This window comes from Dunckerocampus dactyliophorus, chromosome 18, assembly GCF_027744805.1.
Source record: "Dunckerocampus dactyliophorus isolate RoL2022-P2 chromosome 18, RoL_Ddac_1.1, whole genome shotgun sequence".
NCBI lineage: Eukaryota > Metazoa > Chordata > Actinopteri > Syngnathiformes > Syngnathidae > Dunckerocampus > Dunckerocampus dactyliophorus.
The window spans coordinates 17,557,151-17,579,585 of NC_072836.1; the positions used below are offsets into that span (position 1 = coordinate 17,557,151).

Here is a 22,435-nt window from a genome sequence, read left to right on the forward strand (position 1 = left end):
CTCTATTTAATATAGTACAGTTACGTATTTACCAATGTCACTAAATCTCTAACTATATCTGATAAGTGTGCTCTGTTTATTCATTGCTGTTAAAGTAATGACAAACCTATATTTATTCCGTTTAGCCGATTGGTAGTCGGAGTACGTCGGTATTCAATCCCATCGCAACCGATGAGTTAACGTTTGTTAATTTGTTCATCGATATGTCACTCATTTCAGGGCGGGACGCTTCAACATTGCTGCAACTATATCCGTTGGCGTCACACAAAGTAATGTGTCCTAATAAAATGACCAATAATTGTATTTTTGGTACCTGTGTTTGTGTGTGCCAGTGTATTTTCTGAAACAGGAAAGAAACAGAAAGGAAAAGAAATACAATTGGTCCTTTGCATGTTTTTGCTGATTGCCAATGGGTAGAATTTTCTGTCAATCAAAATTTATCCCTCCCCTTTCTGTATTTCCACCCAATCACAGGATTTGTTTTTGAGTTGTAGTGGGCGTGCCAAAGCGCGTGGAGGGAGTTGAGCCACATGAAGTGTCATATGGACCAGTTGGAGGGCCGCTGTTAGCTTGTAATGGTATCTTGGAAATTGACTGGAAACGCCGAAACTGGGCTTTTTTAGGTAATCCCTCATGATTACTATTGTTTTGTGGGGCGACTAGATGTTCTTTTTTAAGGCATCCGTATATACAAGCTAATATAGTGATGCCGTGACTGGAAATACTTAATGATAACGCCAGCTAGCAATGTTAGCCAGTATGCTAGCACTCGCGTTATGAATGGAGACGAGTGTCGTATGCTTCTTATAAAGTTAATTATTACAACGATCAGTAACAGTATGTTAGTATTTTTTATCACTTTGCTTACATTAAAGGGAGACTGCTGCATTTAACACAGGCTAAAGCTACAAAAGCAACGCATTTGAACGTTAAATAAAAGTTGATATACAGTAATGAGAATTTCACTTACCAACGTAAAATGGAGGGTGCATAGTCAACTTTGAATAATCTAGTCTATAGAAGTAGGGTTTTATTAGTTTGACAACAAAGACATTTATAATCCAGTTAGCCTTTAAAGGATAGAGAACAGGACTTTAAAGGCTATGTGGAATACTAAAAGGATGCTAGTTTTTGTCCTCTTCAAACCTAATCCAACCTCAAGCAATCTTATATTTTATGACCTTGTCAAGCCTCCTCGCGTCGTCATTAAAAGACATAAACAATAATAAGTGAATGACTACTGTGGTTTAAAAATGCACCATAATGACTTTGTAACATTGCTTTGTAGTAAGTACATCAGGTATTGCTGTTTACAGAAAACATGATCTGTTTGAGTTTGGCATGAGATTATTAAAACAAGAGTGTCAACAGTACACGTTTGAAACGATGTTACCATCACCACACTCAACATTTCCAGGATGGATATGAAACAAATGTGATTTGCAGTCTTCAAGGAGTTTGTGACGTAGTGACAGTGCACTTAAAGGTTTATCGTCATCTATCGTCTATTATCGCGAATTGGATCAAGTGACGGTACAGGTGTGGATAATTCTTGATGTCATGGGGACGAATATGAGGTTGTGGTGGTTAGTTTGAAAAGTTAGACGAGTTGTATTGTAAAAGCATGGAGTAAATGTTACCGATAGACAACAGTTGAACTGCGCAGAGTTCGCCTCAGTCGAAGCTGGAGAAGGACGGGGCAGAGAGCGAAGGGATCGTGTTGGATTTATTATGCCCCATTTGGTCAGTTATTGCCAACAGAACCGGTCGGACCCATGGTGAAGAGAAAGAAGACGTCGTCCACTTCCGAAGAGCATGAAAATGGGTAAAACTGCGTTAGAAATAAACACTTTAATTAGAGCTTGAATCCACCGACGGGTTCTCGTTGTCGTTTCTGCAGGGCGCTAAACTAAAAAGCGCTCGCATTTGAATTTTGTTGATATTCGATCTCAAAATTGGCGAATTGGAACGCTTGGAGGGCTAGTAAAGACCACAGGCAACCCCTGGAATATTTGGCTGGTTCAGTTTAATTTATTTGAAGGCGGTAAATGGGTATTTTTGGTGTTGTTTTGTCGGGACTGGAGAGGGGATTTGAAACAAACAGCGGCGGCCATGTTGAGAAACCAGCGAACGTCGTGTTTAGAAGTTAATTTTGCTCATCTCTTTGCTCCTCCTGTGTCTTTTTGGACTCCCTGTGTTCTGGCAGCATGACACCGGGCTCCAGGGAGGGGATCGGTGTCGATGGGAGGAGGAATCCGTCCAGAAAAGCCGACGGTTGCGACGAGGAGGAGAGCGGAGAGCAGGCGAGCGAGGAGCGCAGTACAAAGGGAGACGACCGAGTGGAGATTCTTAATCCAGCAGCCTCAGATCTCAGCCCCGGTTCGTCTCGACCCGGACCGGGTTCGACCCAACAACCCCAGACATTAGCGGAGCCCAGCGCCCCTTGTCACGACCAGCACCATTTTCTGCGATCCAGCGTTCGACCTCCAAGCAAAAGGATCCGGAAGGATTCCATCGGCTCGGCCATCAACGGCCATGGCGGGGCCAAATCAAAAGGTACCATCAAGTATGAATAAGGCTAAAGTGGGATGAAGTGTTTATTACTCATCGATTCCATCCGCTTTCACTGGTTGTCAACGTGCAGCACCATATTTGGAAAGGCATTAACACAAAACTTGCATTGTCACCTCACTAGTTTCAGCATACAATTTAAGGGGGGGCTGCCACTGTGCAGGGGAATTATTGTCACTAAATGATGTCTTTGCAGGACTGTAGTCAACAAATGTACATAGTATATTATGCATCGCATATTAATTAAGCTTTCATGACCTCATAATGTTTACAAAAACCTGGGGTAAAAATAATCATCAAAGATGTGATTGCAGGGTTGCAAAAAATACACGGACACCTGACTCGGGTTTATCAACTCTATCCTAAAGGCTATCATTTAACAATATGTTTGTTATTGTGGTCTGAGTATGCACACCAAGCCGAAAGCTAATATTTTGACTAGATCACACACCTAAGTTAAGCGAGCTAAATATAATAAAAAATAAACATGTTTAAGACTGTTCGAGTGTCAAATAATTGAGCAAGTGTGATGCAAGTGCTGCTATATTGGGGTTCATCTATTTGGAGAGATGATCTAGGTTAGTGTCTCTGAGGCACACGCACATGCCGCCACATAGCGAGCAACTCCCTCTGTGTTTGTTTTGATGCCTTCTGGCACCATTGTGCTCTGTGTTCGGGTAAATTTGGCCATTCAAGCCCACCCGATGTTGGTTTTGGACCTGTGCACCGGGACCGCTTTGCTTTTCTTGTTTCTCTGCCAGCAGTTTGAGAAGCTCTGCAGGTTGCGTGGGCTTAATTGCAAAACCTCACATCATTTTTTTTTTTCCGCATCACAGGAGCAGAGAACGGTTCCTCCTCCCAGGGGGCAGTGGGACAGTCTGGACCCGTGGCCGGCTCTACGGGGGTCTCCAAGACTGCCAAGGGCCAAGGGGCTGTTGAGAAGGAGGAGCAAGCTGGTAACCAGAAGAGGGCCCGTCGACAGTGGGAGTCTTGGAGCGCAGAAGACAAAAACAGCTTTTTTGAGGGGCTCTATGAGGTAGTGGCTAGCACTGAACTGACTGCTTGTAACATTTTACATTTATGTGGTCTTCATAATCTATTTGACTCTCTAGCATGGCAAGGATTTTGAGGCTATCCAGAACAACATTGCAATGAAGTACAAGAAAAGAGGAAAGCCGGCTAACATGGTGAAGAACAAGGAACAAGTCCGCCATTTCTATTACCGCACCTGGCACAAGATCTCCAAGCACATCGACTTTGCCAATGGTAAGTTGACTGGTGTCACCCTGAAATGAACGTCATTCAGTGTTTTGTTTAGCACCCACTCAGATTCGAGTTCAGTCTCTACGACTAGCGTGATGTGCACTTCCAAAAAAAAAAAAATTCTCGAGCTGAGGCGACGCTGACCGTAAGGGCTGTAATTGGTGGCCTTGTAGTACATTATTTATAGGGTGGACGTCCCAACTCCGCAAACCACTTCTACTCTGATTTCGGATCTACGTTTGCAGTAAAAATGACTGTTGTAACGCATCGATTAGTTTCGGCTGCAATAACATTCCCCTTCTCTCTTTAATTACCGTTGTTTGCTCGCTGCGAAGGAAGCTAACAAGCTAAATAGTGGACAAGACTTGTAGTTGCTCACAGAGCTGACGCAACATCACATGCTTAACCCTGACAAAGAGCTATAAATCCAGGAGTGTCCAAAGTGACGCCTCGGGGCCCACAGCACATTGTAGACGTTAAAAAAAACCCAGCAAAAATGGGGAAAAATAGAACAAAAGGCATAAGGCAACTGTGAAAAAGCTGAAATGTTAGCACAAAGCTTTGCCTTTAAAAATGTATCAGGTTTTCTTAGCCTTTTTACAAAATAAAAAAAGGTAAATTCTTTTACATTTAAACCAATACCATTGCTGCTGACAAGTCTTTTTAACCCCAGTATGGGGAAAATACTCAATTTTACAAGTAGCAGTGTACAAGTGGACAGAGCATTTGTGTGTGATTATTCGCTTTATATGTTTTGGTCTCAATGCAGTCTTCAACCCCCACCATCCGCCTTTATTCAACAATTTGTGTTTACAAAGTGTTATGTTCATGAATATTTCAAGACAACACTCCTTAGCTGCTGTTGCAAAAAAAAGCAAAATAAACGCCTTGACACGTACCTAGTGCGTCATTTGTAGCAGCTGTTGGGTGACGCTTGTCATCCTCTCGCCCTCAGTGTACACCCGAGTGCTGAAAAAATCCTCTCAGGAGCTGTATGGCCTCATCTGCTATGCTGAGCTCCGCAAAAAAGTTGGAGGGCGTAAGTTTTGCACGTTTCCTTCAACGTTTGTTTTGCTGCTGTTGGTGTGGGACATGAGGGATGCAATTAAGCGCAGCATGTACAGTGTTTGGTCTTCTGGGACAAGTGCTTCTTAGGGATGCTGTTGTAAACAATTCTTTGGCTTTGCCTCTTGTGTCTTCCAGTCATGGATGACAAGAATGTGACAAAGCTGAACGAACTCATTCAGCAAGGGTAAGTTTTGGTTAAATATCTCAAATGAGCTTACACCAAAATACAACACAAACAACACAGAAGTCCTCCTGTATGCGTGGCCAAGGATCAGGTGTGGATGCCACACCAATGAAGAGGAGCTATTGCTTCGGTGATAAGTTGGATTCATAGCATCCACCAAGATTTCTTAGGGTGCATATCAGGTGACAGTTATTTGGATCACATTCAAAATGTTGGAATTTGGAACCAATAAAACCAGAAAAAGTCACCTGTTGCTTTTTTGAAAGACATATTCTAGAGGGGTCTCAGTAATCACTTGTTTATTGCGGGTTCCAGACCTGACTGTGATAAGTAGGATTCCTTATTTATGAGCAGAATATTTTTGTAGTTCGAGCAATGAAAACCTGTTTAGGACCCTGTAAATACAGGTTTTTACATTATTAGGCATGAAATAACACCCCTTTGTACTCATATCACCCAATATAGTAGATATAATAAGAGAAAATAAGTCTTTTGCTTGTGTGTGTTGCTATGTGTTCCCTTGGGGAGCTGAGTTAGGGGCGAACAGGAAGTGACGTCGGGCTTCCGAGCTGAGTTTAAGCTTGCCATGAGTTACGGCGGCAACAGTAGCCCATGTTAGGGATTATTGTGGCTGTCGTGAGATAATTCAAACCTGCAATAAAAGCATGTTGTTGAGGCGATCAAGTCTGGTGCTTGTGTGTCTTAATTGAACATTACAGTAACGTTACCGACACCTTGTGACCAGTGTAGAATACTACATATCATCTTTGAATGCATGTCCTGAATGCCTTATATTAGTATTTTAGTTCATTTTGCTCATTTTATGCTTGGAAATGCTGTGTATGAGGTGTGTTGAGAAGCAGCGTTGCATTGCCATCTACTGTACGGAGTTGGAACAACAAGCTACATTCACTGACAGTTCCAATATACTGCAATGAGCAAGCGCGAACTAGCATCACCAAATCTGTTTGTGGCAGTCCATATGTATTCATGTGAATAAATAAATGAATGTATGGGAAACACGATCGTGAGCGTGAGATACAAGTCAATGAGGATCAATGAACTGCAAATTCACTCTGTTCTGTGTTTTGGATCAGGGCCACCACCGTTCGCTCCAAAGGGAGGAACCTGCGAATTAAAGCACCCATGTGCCGTGCGCTGAAGAAACTTTGTGACCCAGATGGTGAGAACACAAACATTCAATGCTTTGTAAACAAAAATACTGCTGAAAATGCAAAGCGTGACAAAAGTGAGGCATAGAATTTAGTTTGGGCAGGTTTTCTAGCAAAAACAATGGCAGTGAGGGGGCTATTGGTGTTTCCATGGTAACACCGCATAAAGAGGAGGTGGCGCAGGAGGGAGACGATGGAGGTGATTGTTCTGATGAACTGTCACGTGATCGATAGCACCAATGTTGGTGAAAAGATGCCAGAAGGTTTCACATCTATAATTTCTCACCGAGTTGGCGTAGGAGTTGGAGTTGGTGTTTGCAATCCTTTGCTCTCTATTAATCTCATCATTTGTGCTCCCAAAAAAAAGCCCCAATCCAACGCTTCATCACATCGTCACATAAAATAGTCATTTTATGTGGCATCAGTGTCATAAAATCCCTTTTACTCACTTCTAAAAATTGCCTTGTCATTGTCTTCAAAGTGAATCCTGGCAGAGCCTCTCTCTGAACGCTGTTGGGTTTTTTTCGTGTCCATGCAGGAGTAAGTGACGAGGAGGACCAGAAGCCGGTTCGTTTACCACTGAAGGTGGCAGTGGAGCTTCAGCCACGCAGCAACTATTCCTGGGCCCGCGTTCAGAGTCTAGCGCACAACCCTCGCCTCAGGTCAGGAACCCTAGTTAACCAGTGACATGCCCGCACAAGGACATTCGAACCGTGCTTGTTTTTTTTCTGACACATTGACACATTTTTTCACACATCCGCTGGTGTGTTTGCACAATACAGAGCGCAGAGGATAATTAATACTTGTATATAGAAAATAGAGGGTGAGGCACCACCCTAATATACCTGAATGTCACGAGACACTCAAGATGAGACTGAAGATACACAAGATCGGGTCTACGAGGACAAGATGAGATTTTAACATTACTTTAGTACAATGAAAAAATATATGACAATATATTGCAGTCTACTAATTTAATTTCTCCTGTGTTACCTTGCATTGCTCCTCACGAGGCTACACTCTTTGCACTCTGTGTATGCTAGCGGCCCCGCCTCCACCCACCAAGACAAAGACACTGTATGACTGACAAAACGGCTCACTCTGTTCATGCCGTTGTTCTATGGAACAACAGCATGAGAGTGAACTCTCTTCCTGCCTGTTTGGAGGCGGGAGATGAAGAAAACAGACACGCATGCACATGGCAATGTATGGAGGGCGGCAAAGTTATCAAGTTCATCTTCATTTATATTATTAATATTGTCCCAGGCCTAGTGCACATGAGACAGAAATTTCTGAACGAGAAATCTTGTCCCGTTTTGATCTTGCGGCACGCCTAAAAAACACTGAACATGCGGGTCTTTCCGTCTAAATGGTGAGTGCTGAATTGGAGCAAAAGCAGTCTCCATATGAAGAAAAGGCCAGAAAATGTCTGAAAATCCCCATGTGCGAGTGGACATGGCATGGCCCGTCTGTTAAAAGTTTACATGCACCCATCGATCAGCTCCGATTTCCTTAATTTTGGGGGTGATTGGCCTATCCTTACATATGAACCCGATCTTATCTACCTAAGTCCGCCACTGTCCCTTTTTGCTCAGTCAGACTGACAGCTAGCAATCAAGCCAAGGCTGAAGCCAAAGCTAGCCGGAACGAAGTGCTCGGCAGCGGCCCACTGTTAGCGCTTATGAGCAGTGAAAAGAGCAAAGCTACTACGAGGAAAATTATGGTATTGGACGACCACCCATTTTTGTTCACTGTGCACTTTATTTTTGGTAAAAGGCTCAAATCAGGTCTTCAGTGTAACCTGTTGTGAAAGTTTTGTTTTGAAATTGAGAAAAATAAGAGACTAAAGGAGCTGATGAAATTTAGCAGTTTGGGCAGCAATTTTGTAAACTTTCCGTTTAGTTTCCGTTCAGTATTTGGGAGAACTACCTTGTGCAGTCAAAACAACTTTGTATTGTTTCAAGGGTGTTCAGTGTTTTTCAACAAAATATGATTGGAGCATTGAAGGTGTGCGCTGTCGGCTATTTAAAAAAAAGAAATGAGTATCAGCCAAAATTGGATTCGGCAGGTCGGGCTTTTTAAAGATCAGTGATCGGCCAGAAAATTGTAAACGGTGCACCCCCAGTTTGACGTTTTGTTGGGAATCTATAAATCACATTCTGCATATTTTGAAGTGATGTCTAATTATTCCAACTAATACTGTCTATCTATTCCAGGATGGTGGTGGAACTTCACAGGAAAGTTTCGAGCCTCATTGAGTACCTGAAACAGAAGTGGGCCTATAATGACCAGAGAATTGTATCCTTCCGTATTTAAGTTTGGTTTTTACCACCAGCTATTGTTTTGGAACGCTTGTACTGCTCTAATAATTGTATTAATTCAGCTCAAGCAGCGATGTTGTCTTGTAGGACATTTCTTTGACTTTACTGTTCCAGATGAAGAGTCTGATAGAAAGGGAGGCTTTGGAGGAGGCTCAGTCCACTTCTCTGAGCAAATCGTCTCCAGAGGAGCTCTTTCTTTTCCCGGCTGAGAGCAGCACCCTGACCACACTCCCTGGGGTTGCTCGTGTGGTTCACTCCAAGGCCTCTTGCACGGTACACTGGCAAGAAAGCGGCAAGAATCGGCCCAACGCCAAGGAGCTACCCGCCGCTCAGATCCTGGGCATTCACACAGCTCCACCACCACGGACCAGCACCAAATCTGCACGAGGAAACATGGCTTCAACAGCCTCAGTGACCCCGCAGAGTGACTCCCGTCAAACTGAGCCCCCCATCGTTGAGACTTCACCCGATTGTTCTGCAAAAGCAGAGGAGAAGAAGCCTTCGTCTCTTTCACCTCCTCAGCAGGCAACAATTCACAAAGAGGAGGCAACTGAGGCTGGGCCTGGAGAGGGGAACAAGACCTGCACTGCTGGTGTGGAGGCCAGTGGTGGCCCTGCAGGGACCAAAACGACTGATAATTTGTGTAGCGTTCCAGAGAGCTCAGTGGAGCAATGCAGGGAGGAGCAGACCATCACCTCCTCCTCCCCAGACACCAGCCAGACCCCTCCAGCCAAGGTTTCCACGAGCGGCCCAGAGGATGGAGCGCCACAGGGCTCGACTCAGGCAGCCAAAGAGCGAACAGTTGAGCAGATCAGAGAGGATGGCTGGAACGTCCGTGACGCAGAGAACGTCACGCTGGCAGAGCTATACCTGATGTTCGGGAAGCCCGGCAAGCTGCAGCTGGAGTACGAGTGGCAGTCCATCGCACAACCCCACGAAAACGGGCAAGCACCCTCACAGCCGAAACGACACGGGAAACAACGTGTTTTACGCTGTCTGTTAAGACTGGTCACCACCGAGATCAACCCCAAACCTTTGGTAGGCATTACATCATTATGACATCACAATGTCATCTCAAACATGACACACGGTATGCTTGCAGAATCTCATGAGATCCAACGCTATAAACAAGTCTGCTCTTACAATGAAAAGCACAGTTTGACTGACATTGTCAGGGAAGTATTAATGTAACAATATTTATTATTGTGGTGTAGAATTGCACTGCATCATACTGAGATGTGCCTCTACACCACTCAAAACTACAATTGCAGTGCAATATTAAGCATGTTGTTAAATTATTAACCCTCTGTATCCCTTACTATCTGTAAAGGTAGATTTTTTTTATAATGCAATGTGTTGATCTCATTCAATTATATAGCGACATTTAATGTTGCGGTCAGTGAGTCCATACATCTCTAATAATTGCTATAATGATTTGTGTAAAATATCTTACCTTGCGATGCAGAGAGTTTGATGCGTCTTTGTTGCGTAATCTCCTCCAGGCTCCAGAGCTTTGCTCCACAGCCACGTCTCCGCTCAAAACTCCTCAGGAGGAGCAAAACCAGGCCCTCACACCTCCGGGAAAAGGTCCCATTGCGGGCGTCCGCAGCCCCAACTGTGGCCGGCAGCAGGCGTCTGTCCGAGGGGGCAGGTTGCACCAGCCAAATGTTGGTGCCTCAGGTATCTGCAAACTTAACAGCCACGTTATGATGACTGCTTGCACAGTCTAATGCCATCCAATAGAATACAATGCTAAGTGTAACAATAATATGTTTCTTAATGTAATTTTCTTAATAAAAACAATAAAAAAAAAAACAATTTTCTTAATCATAATAAAGTACTCTAACAGCATCAATTCCAACTGACCTTTATTATCTGTATAGATGCCCAATTAGTTTTTTATTCTGTTTGATACAGTTCTTGTATTTGAGCATGCGTGCTTATTGTCATGGACGGTGAGATTAAAGTTGCATGGTATAAAAGTTACTAGGATGGTGAAAAGACTGCATGGAATGCTTAATATCCTGCCTTCTTCTTCAGGTGCACGCAACCTTCCTCGCTCTCTGCTGGGATCGTCAGCAGCAGTAAGTGACTCTGAAGGCAACGTGTTTGCAGTACCCACCACACTCCCTCCTAATAGTTCCCGCCACAGCCGAATGTTCTCCCCCAACAAGGAGGCTGAGCTGGCCTTGAGGCAGCAGCTCGACTCCATCAGTGTAAGAAGCATACATTTTACAAAGCCTTATGCAGTCTTATTGAATAGTATTCAATTTTTTTATATATATATATATATATATATTTGTAGATGCAGTCAGATCTTTTTATTTCAAGACCAAGAAAACCTCGAAACAGACAACTCCGGAAGCCACTTGTTGTCCAGGTGAGTTTCCAAACGCTCTTGACGTTGCTACTGCACAGGACCTAACATGTCACATGGGACGTCATGTTGAGCTTTTTGCATTTTTGCCTACAGCGAACTCTTCTACCACGAACTACAGGAGACACTCCTCAGCATGTCTGTTCCTTCTCCATCCTCTCCAACTCCTCTGCCACAGGTACTAAGCTCTTGGAGGCCGCGGTACATTAAGTTGGCAGCAGAGGGTGACATTGCTGGTTATACCCTTAAACAGACTGGGTCACAATTGTCCAAGTTGCTGATTCTCTTCATGTTTCTTGCCTCAGGAACTGGGTCTTTCCGGCCAATTCAGACGCGGCTGACTCCTACCTCCCGCCCTCTGCCATCTAAAGCTTCTTCCCCAGCAGCCTCCTGCTCTGCAGTGACCAACCAGCTTTCCAGTATGTTCAGCCTTCTCAGTTCAAACACTGACACAAACATGCAGAAGTAGATCAGAGCCAAGTCGGTGCCAATCCAATCCTGTCCAGCTTTATTTGCAAAGCACTTTAAAACACAACCACAGAGGACCAAAGTGCTGTATGGAATAATATAGAAAGATAGAAAAGCACAACAAGGTATATCTAAAACATCTAGAATCAAATCTAAAACTAACTTTAAACAAAATACAAGCAAGGATTTAAAGACAGACAGGAAAGAGGCTGGTTTAACGTGCAGTGGTAGATCATTCCACTTTTTAGTGGCCACCACAGCAAAAGCACGACCCCCTCTGAGCTTGTGTTTTGTCTTTGGGACAGTCAGGAACAGCTGATTAGCTGACCTGAGTGAACAGGGAGGCATATATGGATGTATCCACAGAGAGGTAGGGTGGGGCTAGGCCATTGAGGACATTTTGAAACCAAAATAATTTAAAAATGAATCCTAAAATGTATGGGCAACCAGTGAAGCAAAGCTAAAATGGGGGAAATGTGCTTGTATTTACGGGTGGCAGTTAAACGACGCACCAACGTACAATGGAGGTCCCCCACGTTTAGTGCATTAGTAATCCAGCAGAGGACAACTGTAATGCACGACTGCTCCCTGACAGTTATATAAGATAACATCCACCCCCCCCCCCCCCAACCACTCTTGGTTTTCAAATCAAGATTTGCAATAAGAGTGACTGTTGGAATTATTAGATTAGATCGTGTTTAGCGTCTGCATTTGAGTATGTTGTGGTGCCATGTTTTTAGCTATAATGGAACAGATCAATTGAGGGTAATGGAGATATTTTAGTAGACTACAGCCAATGTCAGCACATTGAAACAATATTGTGATATTATTGAAAACCATAGTAATAATTACATTAAATGTTCATACTGATTTCATGTATTCCAGGTGCTATCGACCTTGCAGCTAAGACGGCTGGCATCATCCCTGGAAGTCCCTGTCAGGAGCCAGAACCTCCTGGACCCATGCTCCCCTCTGCACCTATCGTAGACGCTGAACCCGACCCCCAGCTCCTGCAGCACAACTTGTCAGAGGTCAGGGAAGCACACACATGACATTGCATTCAAAATGTTGCCATCATAAAGATAACGATGCTCAGTTTTGATTGACCGTCAAAGAGGCATTCATGGAATATAAGGGAACTGTACTGTAGCAGCTAAATAACTCTATCTCAGCTTAATGCCGTGCATAAAAACTGATGCTGCTTCCACAGAATGGTCTGCCTCCGCCATCTCCCGGTGGAGACTCTCTCCTCTCTCCGCCCAGTGTCGCATCACTCCTGGACATCTCTCTCCCCGGGCCCCCTGAGGAGACTCTGACCCCTGGAGAGAACCAAACACACATCAGCGACTCCATCATCGAGCTCGCCATCAATTCTGCTCATTACGGTATGCCAGCGAGAAGGACAGCGAATAGAAATTGAGGAGTAGATAGTGTGAGTAATCTGATGGCTGTTGGGTTGCAGGGGAGGATACGGCACTCTCTCCAGCCAAACTGACCAACAGCGACGGCTCCAAACTGTTGGCGTCGTCCCCCTCAGTCAGCCCGTCCCGGGGCTGGATCCCTTCGCCCAGCCACGACCCCCAGTGGTACCCCAGTGACTCCTCTGACTCCACGCTGGGATGCCTTCTCTGTGAGCACCTTTTCCTCTTAAGAGCGGATAAAAACAAACATGGTCTACTTTAAGAAATAGCAGTCTGCATCATTATTGTTCTTCCTCACTAACACTGACCCAGCTGCAGACTTGTAGTGACGTCTCCTCGTGTCATTTCTTTCCAGCCAGCATGGTGTCTCCTGATAAGGGCAGGCGGAGCACCCTCACCCCATCCGGCCCCTCCAGTGGCACAGCTTTGCTCGGTCCCAGCCTCCTGGACTGCAACTCCCATGATTCCTTTCAGTCCCGCGGGCTTCCTGATGTGGCAGAGGTATGTTTAGCCCATTGATTTTGTCTGGCTGTCACATGCAAAACACCCAAATCAAATCATTTCAAATGTCCTACAGTGAGGTCAAACTCATTCTTTTTGTATTTAATTACATTTGTAGAAAACAATGACAATTGAATGATTCTTTTCTAGGCTCAAGCTATTACTACAGTAATCCCAATTACCCCTATCGCGGGTTCCACAAAGTAGGATCGCTTATTCAGAAATGAAATATTTTCGCAAATAGAGTAAACAGCCCTATAGTCACCTTTACACTCGTATTACCAAATGTAGTAGACATATTAAGAGAAAATGGGACATGTAGACCATGCATTGGGAGACTTCCTTGTTTTTTGTTTTGTTTTGTTTTTCTGGTTTCTGTACAGTACTTCCTGCTGTGAAGATTGTCTCAACAATGTAACATTACTGCCATCTAGTGACCAGTGGGGAATACTACATATCACAACGGCTTAGTCATTTTTATACTTGAAAATGCTTAGTTTAGGCAAAAATATCTCAAGTATACTTAAATATTGATATTGAAGAGTAATACGTGGTCATATTCAACGGTGAAACAGCAGTGATTCATAAATATATATTAAACCGTGAGAGTGACGCCTATTGAATTCAAGCTCCAGCCATATTTTTGCATTGTTGCTCGTCCGGCTGCATTGTGCTCTTTCAAAGCGGCTCCGTTGATCCCGCAGATGGACTCTCAGCTTGCCTGCATGATGAGCGAGAGCAGCGTGGACTACATCGCTCGCTTCAATGACCTGGCTCAGGAGCTGGCCGTGGCCGAGCCCTCCATTCCGCCACCCTGAGGAGACGGAGCAGCTCTACTGACCTAAAGCCATCTGGTAGAAAGAAGTTAGCGGAGGCTCCGTGCTACCTAAGAGGAAAGAGGACTGGTGGAAACAGACCAGTACCGAAAGCCATCTCTGCCCTTTTTGTTTAAGTGCAATAATTATGTTGGATTAAGCCGCATTGTTCAAAGACAAAAACATCTTGCTGAGGTGAAATGCCCTTTAAAAAGTTTAAACACGCAACCTCATGTACAGGAAAATGCTTTTGCCATATCTGAACAGTCTTTTCCTGCTTTTTATGTGTGTGTGTCTTAATCATTCATCCCCGGAAAATGTGCAAATCCACCAAAATGTGCAGTTCAGAACCCATATGGTGACAAAAGGTGGCACCACATTGATGAAAAGATGCTTCTCACTAAAATCTCTTCAGTTTATCAGACGTCACCTTGCATTTCACACCTGCTTCATCTCCATCAGTTCTGCTTTTATCAGTTTGTACGGACATGTGCTGCCTGCATTCAGTTTTTTTTTTTAATTGCAAAATGCAGCTTTGGATGGCAGAGACCCTTATAAAGATTTCAGTGACTACACTTCAATTTGGTGCTGATATCACAAATTCAGTACATTCAGTGTGAATCTGAAAATATTCCAGGATGCACAGACTGGTTAGCTTCATGCTTTCATTTACGCAAGGACGTGAAGTCTTAGGTGCTTCCAGATATTGTCTTTGTAACTGAACACTTGATTTAAACACCACTAAAGTCAGTGCAATTTAGCCTTCATCTCCACATTAACTTTCAAACGTTTGTGTTCAATCAATGTCGACTGATAATGGAAGTTAACGCTTGTGCCAAAGTCACTACAAATAGCATAGTACAGTTATATAGTGATGTCAATGCTTTGTCCTTCACTGCAAATTCAAAGTCCACGGTCACATCAAGACGTCCATCTAACAGCAACATCCAGTGTGATTTTTTTTTTGTACATTTTTGACAGGATTTTAAATATTGCAAGGGAACATGGGAAATTGGGGTTCTGAAAACGTTCCATGTTATATTTTTAAAATGTAACTGAAGGTCTTCAAAAAGGATGTTTAATCTTTGTTTTTTTGGGGGGTGGGGGGGGGGGGGGGCTATTTGTACAAATGGTAATTTCAGTATTGGCTGCGCTGTTGTAAAATAATGTAAATTGTAATTTGGAATATTTATTGCTAAACATTAAAAAAAAAAAGTGGTCCTTTAACTTAAAACAATATGTAAAGAATGGATCAACCTCTTTAAAATTTTAGTTGGTAAAAAGTGTTTTTATTGTGTGCATAAAGTTCACTATAAAAAGCTTTTTATTTGATATTGTGTCTGTTTGTTTTTATTACCAATGCATTTTAAACAAACCGTGAGGTGAGTTCGACGCACACATTTCAAACGACACTACAGTGGCTCCCCGCCCACTTGTAGATTTTTGGTCAAAGAATTTTTTTTTCCACCCTAAGTAATTTATGAATACGTGATAATACATGTGCATAAATGTACAGCATGCATGCAATACTGTTTATAAAAAAAAAAGCCCACGTCGGTAAACATTGGTCTTTTTTTTTTGCGTATATAACGCACGCGCACCATGGCAAGCCGCACCTCTCTGTTCTGACCAGGCGGAGGAGGTGTAGTCCCAAACAGTCACACAGAATGTGTCGCTCTCTTATAACTTTATTCTGACCAGAACACATCAACAGCAGTGCCAAAACCATATATTTATCTCTTACTCACAAAGGCGGCTCAAATCCGTTCGTCCTCAGAACAAAACCTGCTTCGTAACTCTAAATGCGGAAGTTCAATTTTCTGCGTTTAAGTTCAATTTCCAGAATATTCACACAAATCGTGTGAATTCAACTTGTATTGCGTGTTGTCATTGAAGGCAACACCTCATTGCACGTTCTATTGCAAATATTCTTCTATTAAAACAATTGTTTTAGGCAAACACATTTTCAGAAGTGTCATATCTTTCAGTTTGCTTTAAATTTTCAGTTCATTTGGAGCTGTCAGTACATACAAGTAGATATAATCCTGTCCTGCCATTTATCTTTGCCAATAAAACTATAAAAATGGACGTACGTCATACATAGTTACAAATGGTAATGAATCATCACTTGAAAATGTATTAATCTGATTACTTTTTATATCATTTGACAGTCCTAGTCTTTATGCTTTACTGGTAATGTTTTTTGTCAAGCGTTGATATTTCACACTTTATTTGGCAGTCCTCGAATGCACCACGGCTGTTGTGAGACTCAAAAGTGAATATAGCTCCTACACTGTGACTGCATTTCCAGGTCAGCATTGAGAAATGTGAATGTGGGGATAAATATTTACTTCCAGAAACATCTGTCATCCGCCAAGTAATACAAACAGAGTATTTATTTCTAGTCCTGGTGTAATTCATACCCTACAAACCCCTCGTGTCCTTATTTGTCCATGCGGCCTCTCAAGTACTTTTGGGTTTGTGCTCCTTGCGCGCACGAGAGGACATGAGTTTAAAGAAGAGGGCGGGCCACAGCGTGCGGAGGTAGATGGCCACGGTGGGCAACGGTCCTGCCAAAACAACGTCTTTACTCCTCTGACGCACCGCTTTCAGAACTGCGTGAGCCACATCCCTGGGATCCCGACCCGTTGCCGTGGTCGTGTCCAGAACTGAAAGCAGCCACAACAAACCACCATCAGACATCCTCTCATGTCATTTGGATTTAAGTATGGTTGAATTCTATGTTGGAAATTTGTTATCACATCATCTGTTGAATTCCATGCCCGAAAGGATTAAGACAGCGCGAGATGACATCCTAAATACTGACACCGAGGACACAATTAGGACGTGATCACTGTGAGATTACTTTTCAAAAACTGAGTCATTTATACGCTCATAAAAATGTCCCCCGAACCCTCCTGCTTGCTCGACGTTGACGGTCTACCACTGATTTCTGATCAACATTTGCAATAAAAGTGACTGTTGTAATTATTAGATTAGATTCAGCTCCAGAACGTGTCCCTTCCCTCTTCAGTCGTCGTCGTTCACTCTCACTCACTCAGCCCTAAATATGCCTCACACGCTTATTAAACGCATTAAAAGTATGCAAGATGATGGGCCAACAGATGGAATCAGAGTCACGGTGCACATCTTTAGCCTGGTCGTGCAGCGAGCTCGAGAAGGCGTTTCTCCAAGCCACGCCTGCATGATGCCCTCGGCTTACGATCATATATTAACTTGCGTTCACCTCCCTGCAGGTTTTGAAGCCGGGTTGACTGTCGACACTGGTGCTTCTGCAGCCAAGCACAACTACGGTGTGTTCAAGGGCCGCCTAAACAAAGTGTGAAATCTCAACGTGTGACTAAAACATACGGTCAGTGAAGCATAAAGACAAACATATCAAAATTGGGGGCTTTTTGAGCAGTGGCACGTGTGTGCTGTTCATTTTACCTGTATTAACTCAAATTTCTAAATTATTACCGACTTATGTTGAATGAGAAGTGTTTTCTGCTCACAAAAACCCACAAACTGAATGCTGAATCGCTGTACTCACTTGTATTGTCGGCTACTTCGACAAAAATGTTTGTGTGCTGAGTCATTTTCAGTGGATATTGTATCTATACTGCTATACAAGCTGCACAATGACTACTGACATTTTATTACTCTGCATATTTCCTGGCCAGACTACATGAGAAATGACGGTGTCCCTTTGATATCAACATGTCAATCAATCCCTTTGATACAGTTTGTAAAATGGCAATAAGAGATTTCTACTGTACGTTATTTTCTGCAGCCTTACCGCCATACTTGGAGCCGTCCCCCGTGACAGCGTTGACGGACAGATTTGTCCTGATGTATCCCGGACTAATGACCGTCACCGTAATCCCGTGGCGCTCCACCTCTGCTCGTAAGCAATCAAAGTACGCCTGGGTGGCGTGTTTCGAGGCCGCATCTGTCCGCAGAGGACGTAAAGACGAACTACGTGTTACTTAAGTTCAATAGGCGAATTGGAAATGGAGTTAACAGAGCAACAGAAACCTTACAGGCTGATCTGTAAGGAATAGCAATCTTGCCCTGAACGCTGCTGATGACAACAATATGGCCACTGCGCCGGCGAACCAGGGAGGGCAGGAGAGCTGGCAAAAGACACATTTATTTACACGTCAAGCACCATTCACATCACTACACACAAAGCTCCACCGTCACCCACCTTGCGTAAGAGCCACAGGCCCAAAGTAATTTGTTTGCATCACGTCCCTCTGAACTGACAGGTGAGTGTCCAGTATGTTGCCACGGTAACTGATTCCGGCATTATTGATGAGGACATCCACTTGTCCGTAACACTTCAAGATCTCCTCAGCAGCGCTGTCCAGCGACTCTGTGTTGGACAGGTCAAAGACAACAGTCCTGGGAGTGTACGTCTGCTGGTTCAACACAAAACAAAAATGACTTGCATTATCTCTTAGTGCGAGACGATCAACCTGATCATCATTGTCCATCTTACAGAATATCTTCCCAAGGGACTGTATCGTAGAAATGAATCTTGGATATACTTTAGAATAGTCAATGTACAGCTTGGATAGCAGTATAGCCGGCAACACGAGTGAGTATCAAGATAACTATTTGCCTACAGTCGAGCATGGGAGTGGTAGCGTCACGATCTGCAGCGGCATGAGAGGGAGAGCTGCGGTTCAATAAGGGAAACATGAATTCTAACATGACATTCTGAAGCAGAGCGTGACACGACCCCCGCCTTTGGGAGCATAAACACACCTCCGAGATGGCAAGTGCCCTGCTGAGGAAACTGAAGGTGACGGAGTCTAAGTATGTCTCCTCCACACTTGAGCCCAACTGAGCACCTGCGGGGCATCCTCAAGCAGAAGGTGTCTAACATCCACCCGCTCAGTGATGCCATCATGGAGGAGGATTCCAGTGACAAACACGCTCAAGAGGATTAAGGCAGTGCTCCATTGTTCAACTGCTCGCTATTAGCACTTTGGACATGTTCAGACAACGACAGTGATCCCTTGTTTATGTCACGGTTAATTGGTTGAATCGAGTTAAAGTTGCCGAATCGTTTCGGATCGTATCGTTCTAATTGAACCAATATCGCCCTTCAATCATATTGGCAACCACGAATCGTGCTTAAAACAAATCGTTACAACCCCTAGTCTTCTGAATGCCTTATATTTGTATTTTAGCTCATTTAGCCATTTTTATGCTCCAAAATGCTTAACTTAGGCCACAGATACATAAAATCTGCTTAAATGTGCTTATGTTTTTGTACTAATAATAGGCCATAGTCATCCACAAGACAGCACTACTTATTGATTATTAATCAATTGATACAGTTTCGTAGTTACAACATAGAAAACCTGTTTACAACCTTCTAAATACGATTTTTAACATTATTAGAGCCTTCTAGACATGAAATAACACCCCTATAGTAACCCTTAAACTTGTATTACCAATACAGTAGACATAAGAGAAAATAAGCCATTTAAGACATAAATAAAACTTGTGCTCCTGAGTGTTGCTGTAAATGCTCGGGGGGCAGGCAGGAAGTGACGTCAGGGTTTCAGAGTTGAGTTGTACCTTGGCGTGCGTTACAGCCGCAACAGTATCTCATGTTAGGGATTACTGTGCCTGTTGTGAGATAATCCATACCTGCAATAAAAGCCTGTTGCTCTGGCATTCATTGTGTGTCTCAGTGGACATTACAGTAACATTACTGACACCTAGTGACCAGTATAAAATACCACAGATCATAACAGCGTTTTTGAAGGCATCTTCTAAATGCCTTATATTTGTATTTTAGTTAATCCAGTCATTTTTATGCTTGACAATGTTTAATTTAGGTAAAAAACACAGAAAATTTGCTTAAATATGCCTATATTTTACCAACAAGCCGTATTCAACCACAAAACATGCGCATGATTTATGAATACATTTTTGAAAAACCACAGTGAAGTCACAAAATTCGAAGCGCAAAGTGGTGAGGGATTACTGTATTCAGACAATAATGGCTGTGTGCAGTAAAGCTCTCATGCTTTCCAAGCTTTACACTGACTACTCTAAAGTATATCCACATCTCACTTCAATCAAACTTGAGGAAATGCAATAAAATGGTTTCTGAAATGTGAGGCGTGTACTCACTTTTGTGAGACAGTGTATGTACAGCATAAATACCTGCTGCTTTCTGTCCGTTGCACTTGCGGTCAGCTCCTCAACCACCTGCTGCAGTCGAGCCGCATCTCGACCACACAGCACCAGTCGAGCCCCTGCACTGTGGAAGACGCGTGCACATTCTACAACAACATCATCACAATTAGCCAAACTCGATATAAACAAGAGCATCTAAGGTCTGCAAAAGGGGAGAGGAGATTATGGGCAGGAAGCTGACCTTTGCCCAATCCGGAACTGGCGCCCGTGATGACCACCACGGCATCCTGTAGTGGAGCTCCTGCTCTGAGTCGGCCAAGTATGCGATACAGAAGTAAGACCCCCACGCTGGCTAAGATCAGTGCTGGTAACGTTCCTCCGCCTGTGAAACGCTCCATCTCTTTGTGTGCTTCAAGCCTGAGGCCTCCTGACACAAATGTTCAATCAGGTTGTTCTGTTTTCATTGTGTCTGGGGATTGCTATGATATACTGTGATGTACTAAACAGTATTGTAGCCGTCAATGTACACTTTGACCTGCTTGCTCCAACAATTTCCGTATTGGGAATAAGAGCTGAATGCTTGACATAGTAGTTTATCAATACTTTATACTTCATCATCCTTTTTAGAGAACATTTTCAACCCGGACCTAAAAATGTACACAAACAGCAGCACGGTTAGCATGGTCCTGCTAGCGCCTACAACTCATGGGTAATGTTAACGTTAGCCACCTCCGCCAGGGTAACATAAAACTTAGTTATAAATGGATAAACAAACCTTTTTTTGTTGCTCTGTGGCTCACTTCAGACCAGAAAGTCTAGTTTTCCACACACAAGTCAGCGACAGCCGCCGCGTTACTGACACCCAGAGAAGACAGAAATTACGTCCGGTGTCCCGCAAGGTCTTATGGGTGTTGTAGTATTACTTTGCTAGACACGACCAGCTTTCATTGCATCTACGTGCAGTATTTTTTAGTGTAAACACGGGTCGTGTATTTTATTTCCCTAAAAATAAGACAATGTTTTACTGCACTGCTCGAATATTCAGTGTAAACAGAAACAGTGGCGTAGCCATTAATTTTTTTTTATTGTAGTGGCCAATTACTCACCATTACCTGCCGTTACTCACATAGGGGTAACAACTTGATACCTGAAATGTCTAGATCAGGGGTCACCAACGTTTTTCCTTGTGAGAGCTACTTTTACAAAATGAAAATGGCCAAGAGCTACTCATTTTTTGTACCATTTATCTTCAGAGCTTATTTTACCAGAACATTAACAAAATGGTGGTGTCCACAACTCACATTTTGTATTTCAGAATGCATTTCTTTCTACTGTTCTTTCATTATTAACTGAAAACCTGAATGAACAGCAGGCTTGCGGGCACCTCATGTGGTCATGGGGGGTTACCTGGTACCCGCGGACACCACGTTGGTGACCCCTGGTCTAGATGGTCAGTGGGTGGCCGTAGAGTGAACAGGGGTGGCCACGGCCACCACGTAGCTAAGTCACTGGACAGAAACACACATGTACTGTAGGTTTTGGGATTCATTTGTTATTAATTGGGCACCAAAGAAAATCTAGAGCCCTGATTCAATGAAGATAGACGAAACTGAATGCTGACATTCAGCGTGCCAACAAATACTTTTTTTAATCAGACTAATGGAGCTCCACATCTTATCCTATACGTTTTTCTTTGGTTTCTTTTGGTAATTTCATGTCTCGTTTTTGATAAATCAGCCGTCCTACCAGTACAGTATAATTAGGTGGGTATCAACATATTAATGGCATAATATAAATGTATTCATATTTCTAATAATTATGAATAATTTGTTTAGCATATAAAATTATCAAAATGTGCAAAACTTGTGTCAAAACAACTGAGTTGAATGCAATTTGTTGTGTACGCGGGGTCTGAGGTTTTAATGTCCTAACAAGTTAACTGTCACATGAGGCTCTAATTTGTTGTACTAATGAAATATTTGAGGACACCGATCACTCAGATTTTGAAAAAAAAAATCAGGCTCTAGATTAAAGGCTATTTATTTAGCTATTAATATCAGAAAGGAGCTGTTCATGCATTCCTTTCACGGGAAACCAATGCAGAGTGGAGTA

At 43.2% G+C, this 22,435-nt stretch overlaps 2 protein-coding genes across 6 annotated transcripts; one reads left to right on the forward strand and one right to left on the reverse strand.

Moving 5' to 3' along the window:
- The first annotated feature begins 493 nt into the window (after nucleotides 1-493).
- cramp1 (cramped chromatin regulator homolog 1) lies at nucleotides 494-15,278 on the forward strand. 2 transcript variants are annotated; one of them, XM_054760196.1, is made up of 20 exons: nucleotides 494-623; nucleotides 2,207-2,556; nucleotides 3,408-3,607; nucleotides 3,684-3,837; nucleotides 4,790-4,873; nucleotides 5,038-5,086; nucleotides 6,184-6,269; nucleotides 6,797-6,920; nucleotides 8,475-8,556; nucleotides 8,694-9,617; nucleotides 10,082-10,259; nucleotides 10,620-10,795; nucleotides 10,885-10,959; nucleotides 11,053-11,134; nucleotides 11,262-11,375; nucleotides 12,310-12,455; nucleotides 12,635-12,809; nucleotides 12,887-13,054; nucleotides 13,201-13,346; nucleotides 14,051-15,278. In XM_054760196.1, the coding sequence occupies exons 2-20, from the start codon at nucleotides 2,208-2,210 to the stop codon at nucleotides 14,162-14,164; spliced, it is 3,426 nt and encodes a 1,141-aa protein (XP_054616171.1). In that variant the 5' UTR covers nucleotides 494-623; nucleotide 2,207; the 3' UTR covers nucleotides 14,165-15,278. The 2 variants fall into 2 exon arrangements, with proteins under 2 accessions (XP_054616171.1, XP_054616170.1); XM_054760195.1 differs by lacking the exon at nucleotides 494-623 and adding an exon at nucleotides 1,365-1,825.
- On the reverse strand, nucleotides 10,750-21,244 carry dhrs7b (dehydrogenase/reductase (SDR family) member 7B). Of its 4 annotated transcripts, none has more exons than XR_008566804.1 (8): nucleotides 21,099-21,244; nucleotides 20,565-20,750; nucleotides 20,351-20,469; nucleotides 18,372-18,585; nucleotides 18,205-18,297; nucleotides 17,961-18,113; nucleotides 13,154-16,830; nucleotides 10,750-13,070 (listed from the first exon to the last, which is right to left on the reverse strand). XR_008566804.1 is itself a non-coding variant. In XM_054760198.1 (7 exons), the coding sequence occupies exons 2-7, from the start codon at nucleotides 20,719-20,721 to the stop codon at nucleotides 16,625-16,627; spliced, it is 939 nt and encodes a 312-aa protein (XP_054616173.1). In that variant the 5' UTR covers nucleotides 20,722-20,750; nucleotides 21,099-21,244; the 3' UTR covers nucleotides 10,750-16,624. The 4 variants fall into 4 exon arrangements, 2 of the variants coding, with proteins under 2 accessions (XP_054616173.1, XP_054616172.1); XR_008566803.1 differs by having other exon boundaries at nucleotides 10,750-12,743; nucleotides 12,921-16,830; XM_054760198.1 differs by having other exon boundaries at nucleotides 10,750-16,830; nucleotides 18,372-18,582.
- Between the last annotated feature and the right edge of the window lie 1,191 nt (nucleotides 21,245-22,435).